Raw genomic sequence first — 4,984 nt, 5'->3', positions numbered from 1 at the left:
AAGTCAACGCCTTCGCGTTGGGTGAAGCCGCGGGCGACGAGTCGTGCTTTGTAGCGAGTCGGTACCCGGTATGCGTCGGTCTTGATCTTGAGGACCCATTTTGAGTCGACAAGGTTTTGCCCTGGGGGAAGGTCAGCAACAATCCAAGTGTCATTTGCCTCGAGGCCGCCAATTTCGCTGCGCATGGCTTCTTGCCAGAGGGGCCAGTCTTCGCCTCTCTTCGCTTGGTTTAGCGTGGGGGATAGATTGACAGCTGGCGAAGTGGTGATTGTCAGAGCATGGCCCGTGCGGAGGTTGACTGAAAGCGGCGCGCGGCGAAGGTGGCGAGGCCAGGTCTCAGGGTCTGCGTCGTCCGGTTGGGCGTCAGTTGGACGCTCAGGAAAACCATCCTGAATGGACTCCGTTAACTGAGGTGCGAAGAAGTTGATCATGTGGCCCCATTCATTTTTCGAATTCTGAATAGCTGCGTACTTTTCGCTGAGAATGGCTTCGTTGTCTCGGAACGGGAGATCGACCGACGGTCCGGCAGGCTGCAGGACGTCGCGAGTGTCGGTGCCGTCAGTGGCGCCAACGGAGGACACCGGCGTTACTTCCCGCGACGCCTGGGCGCCATCGGAAGATACCGGCGCTGCCTCCTGAGTCGTCTCCGGTGGGGGCAACATGCCGTCCGCATCGTCAGGGATGGCATCGATATCAACAAAGTCGTCGATAGGCGCGTTGGCCGTCTCATCGAATTGGTCGATTTCGGTGTATCCAAAGTCGGGCACGTCTTCCTCGTGGGTGGGCGCGTGGGGTGGACTTATATCGATCGGTCGCCATGCTGTGCGTTCGGCCCAAGATTGGACTTCCATGAATTTGGCCGAGTTGCTCCAAAAGATGTTTGGGGAATAGTTCGGGCTATAGAATAGCCAACCCTTGCGTTCCAAACTGTACCCGATGAAAATCGCAGGTACGGAGCGCTCGTCAATCTTTTGGCGATTCCTCTTTGCCTTGGGGATGTTTACCCAGGCGAGGCAGCCAAAAACGCGAAGTAACCTGATGAAACGAGTAGGCGTCTTGCTGAAGATCTGCGCGTAAGGGATTTTGTCATCGACGTTTGGAGTAAGGTTGATCAGGAACGCCGCGGTCCGAAAGGCATATGGCCAGAATCGAGCCGGGAGTTTTCTCTGGATGAGGAGGGCTCGCATCTTCTCCTGGAGTGAACGATTCATCCGCTCGACGCGGCCGTTTTGCTTTGAGTCGTAGCTAACCGTCATTTGCCAGAGAATGCCCTTGTCCCTGGCCCAGATGCGGGCCTCAGCTTTTGTCCATTCAGAGCCCTGATCGGACCTGAGTGCCTTGAGTTGTCTGCCTGTCTGGAGTTCCAGGAAGGAGACCATGCGCTGTAGCTCGAGGAACGCGTCCGCCTTACTAACTAACGGCTGGACGTACACATACTTGCTGTAGTCATCCACGGCGACCAACGTGCAAGTGAACTCGGTTTCCCGAGAAGAATCGATAATCAAGTCGATGTGGACAAGATCCAAGGGGGCATCGGCGCGTTCCCCGCTGCCGGCGCCATGGCGTGCCTTCGTGGACTTTGCCTGGATGCACCCGGCGCAGTTAGTCGGGGTCTCGGCATCTAACTTGATGTCTCGTTCGTTCTTGAGGAGCTGCAGGAGTTTCCTCGTCTTGTCGCGACCCGGGTGGCCGAGTCGTTCATGCCACCGCTCCGTTGCTGTGAGCTTTGGTTTTCTTTCTGCGCTTGCAAAATTTTCCTCGACTCCCATGAAGAGGTCCGGGGACGCTACCAGGGCATGTTCTTTCCAGGTTTCCCCTTTGAATTCGAACAGCCGGCGTTTGCGGTTCTTGACTATCCTCAGTGGTATGCCATCGGCCAAATAGATCTGGCCTCCTTCGCGGTCTAGTGTCACTCGTGCACCTTCGTCAGTAGCCTGGTACGGGGAAAACAAATTTACATTAAGGTCAGGGACATACAGGACATCGGTCAGGTAGATACCACCCACCTCCGTCTGAACCTGTGCGTCCCCAATAAGTGGAGCCTTCAAGACCTGGCTCCCCGCTGTGAACACGCGTTTGCGACATTCCCTTGGGTTGACCCAGGATCTGTTTATTGTTAACCATATGGTGGCTGGCGCCTGTGTCGACAAGCCAAGTGTTGTCGTCAGCTGGCGTCGGCCTCGAACCAGGAGTGAAGGAGCATCCACGCATCCTATTCGCTGGGGGGCGGGAGGATGACAGTGGCTTTACACTGTTGTCGCGAATGACCGCGTTGCTCGCATCGTGGGCAGGTCTGTTGTCTCTTCCTCTGGGCTCTGCTTGCGGGCTTGGCCTCAGCGTTGTGAGCCTGTGCCGGGGTTTCGTCGACCTCGGCGACCCTGGCCTGGGCATTTCCAGGCTGGATGGCGGTGCCCAATGACTCGTATTTGGTCTGATGGATGCAGAGCAAGTCTGCGAGGTTCTCGAATGTGAGCGATTGGTCGGAGGCGCAGACTTCCTTGTAAAGTGGGTGCTTGAAGCATTCTCGTTGCAGCGCCCCGTACAGTGATTCATCACTTGCGGGTTTGCCAATGATGACGCTTTCTGAACGGATGGAGCGTAGCTCTATGCAAAGCTTGCGGACGTCATTGTGGTACATCTTGACATTGTTGACCTGTCCGATGAGTGCCACTTTGCGCATGGCGCGTTCGCGGGGGCTTGAGAGCTTTTCTTCGATCTTCTGGAGGAGTCGATACGAGCCGCGGTGTTTAGTGCTTAGTTCAAGCAGTACCCAGTTCACGTTGTGCTCCCCATCCAAGGCGAAAGTCTGCTGGATACCAGATACCAGGCAATTGTCGAATTCTCGGTTGAATTTCTTGGAGGAAGGCTTGATCGTTCCGTTAATGTAGCCCGAGGCTTTCGGGATGAGGCGCATGGTGTTGAGGGAGCATGATGCGCCCATTGTGGGTAGTTTCGCACAGTCAGTTTCGGAATGGCCACCATTCGTTTGGCGACCTCCCTCATACTTGGGTATGAGACGACGGGTTCGACCTCGCGGCGTTCGTCTTCACCGCTGGTTTCAGCGGCGGTCTCGAAGACCACTGTACGGCCCTTGCCGATGTTGTCGGCATCGTCCGTGTCGGTTTCGTCGTTGTTGTCGTCCACCCCCGGAGTTCTTCCGGGGAGTTCGTACTCACGCGTTTGCTGCTCGGTGTTGCTTTCAGCGCTTGGTTCGTATTCGAGATCGTCCAAGCTTGGTGAGCGCCCGTGGCGGCTGCGCGTGTTAACCATTTTTTGGAATTCTTGATGTGGACTCTGTCGCAGAGAATTCAGACTCTTAATCACTTGAGAATAATTAGGGGGAAAAACCCGTGATGGTTCTCGGCAGTTTTGATGAAGGGAAGAAAATGGTGAAAAGATCGCTTGGATTTTCTGGACTCGAGACTACATACAAAGTGAGCATATTTATATCTTTATGAACTGCTCGTCCTGCGACTCGGGACATCCATCTCCTCTTTCCTTCCCGTCTTCGCTCTGTGCGGGACGTGGCTTGTGTGCCTTTCGGTGGTAGGCTCTTGCAGAGTGGGCGAGGGCTATCTCATCTCTGCTCACGTTTAGTTGAGTAACCCCGGTTAATCGCGGTTGAGTAACCCCGATTAATTTCGGTTGAGTAACCCTGGGTAATCGCACGCAGATTTCCGTTTGATCGCGCAGGGACTATGCCGAAATGGTCTTGGTCGACCATTGTATCTTCAACTAAATCTCCTAGCTCATTCGAAACGAACGTAACAGTCATGTAAATAGGTTATAAATACCGGGGTTACCGTACCGGTCACTCATGAAAAATGAGGACGACCATAAGATCCACTGAAAACAGCGCTAAGATTTCAACAGGTTATGAGCCCAAGGCTCACTCATTAATTCATCAACTCGAGCATCGCAGATTCAAAATCCACTTCAAGATGGAAAGAGAATTCGGCAAGGAAGTCAAAGTCCCGATGCTGCACGGCAGCGACGATTACTTCGAGTGGGCCGAGCGAATGCGGTACGCCTTGATGGAAAATATGATGACCTGGTGGGTCGTCTCGGGCGAATATCCCCGCCCCGAGGTACCCAATGACCAGGGGACCAAGACTCGAAGCAGCTCTACGGACGATGAGCTAGCAAAGGAGCTTCAACAGTGGAAGTTACAAAACAGTCGGGCGCTTTCCCTCATCGCGCAGAAGATTTGCACCCTCTCCTGATGCACCTCATCAGAGATGAGACTGAAGCCCGAGGGAGCCTGGTTGACTCTTGAACACAACTTCAAGAAAGACTCGCTCCAACGAGTTCATCATTTAGAGACCGCGTGGAGGGATCTACGCCAGAAGCCTGGCACTGACAGCTTCGCCAAGTTTGTTGCAGACATTCAGAATTTGGCCGGGAAGCTAAGCGCCATTGGTCGTCCAGTCACAGAGATCGACAAGACGGGAGCACTTGTCAAGGGGATTCGGCCTGACATGGCCAGTACAGTTCACGCAGTAAAGTGGGAACTGGAAGACGCCTTCGAAGACAAGATGCGTGCGGAACAGGACGGCGTCAAGTATGACGCAAGCAAGCACCGCAACATTTTCGACAGGGCTGTACGTCGATTGCGGGCTGAGGAAGAGCGGTTGCCCCCTTTCGTTGACAAGTGGGACAAGCCTGCAGGATCGGCACTAGCCGCCCATGGAAAGGGACAGAAACGCAGCGGGGGAGGTAGCAGACCAAACACTAACAATGGCCCTAAGGCGCCCATTGAGTGCTACGTCTGCGGCAAAAATCACTTTGCTTACAGGTGCCCCGATCGCAAGGGAAAGTCCAAGAAGGGCAGAGACGCTAATGCCGCCGATAATTCTGCACAGGAGAAGGGCGGAACTGCATTGACCGCACGTGCTCTCGGAGTTACCGACATCCCGGACAGTTGGATCATGGACAGTGGTGCCACGCACCACATGACAGGAAGAATCGAGGCATTCCACAGCAT

At 54.6% G+C, this 4,984-nt stretch overlaps 2 protein-coding genes across 2 annotated transcripts; one reads left to right on the top strand and one right to left on the bottom strand.

Moving 5' to 3' along the window:
* Positions 1 to 8: 8 nt before the first annotated feature.
* Positions 9 to 3,270, bottom strand: UMAG_12288 (uncharacterized protein; the record flags this gene model as incomplete). The annotated part of the gene is made up of 4 exons (XM_011393482.1): positions 9 to 1,934; positions 1,978 to 2,138; positions 2,251 to 2,895; positions 3,006 to 3,270. Coding segments are annotated over 4 exons (2,997 nt in total), but the record flags the coding sequence as incomplete, so codon positions are not given.
* A 671-nt stretch (positions 3,271 to 3,941) lies between these two features.
* Positions 3,942 to 4,937, top strand: UMAG_12287 (uncharacterized protein; the record flags this gene model as incomplete). Its single annotated transcript, XM_011393481.1, has 2 exons — positions 3,942 to 4,176; positions 4,237 to 4,937. Coding segments are annotated over 2 exons (936 nt in total), but the record flags the coding sequence as incomplete, so codon positions are not given.
* Between the last annotated feature and the right edge of the window lie 47 nt (positions 4,938 to 4,984).

This window comes from Mycosarcoma maydis, chromosome 17, assembly GCF_000328475.2.
Source record: "Mycosarcoma maydis chromosome 17, whole genome shotgun sequence".
Lineage (NCBI taxonomy): Eukaryota > Fungi > Basidiomycota > Ustilaginomycetes > Ustilaginales > Mycosarcoma > Mycosarcoma maydis.
This window is presented reverse-complemented; position numbering and strand designations above follow the sequence as displayed.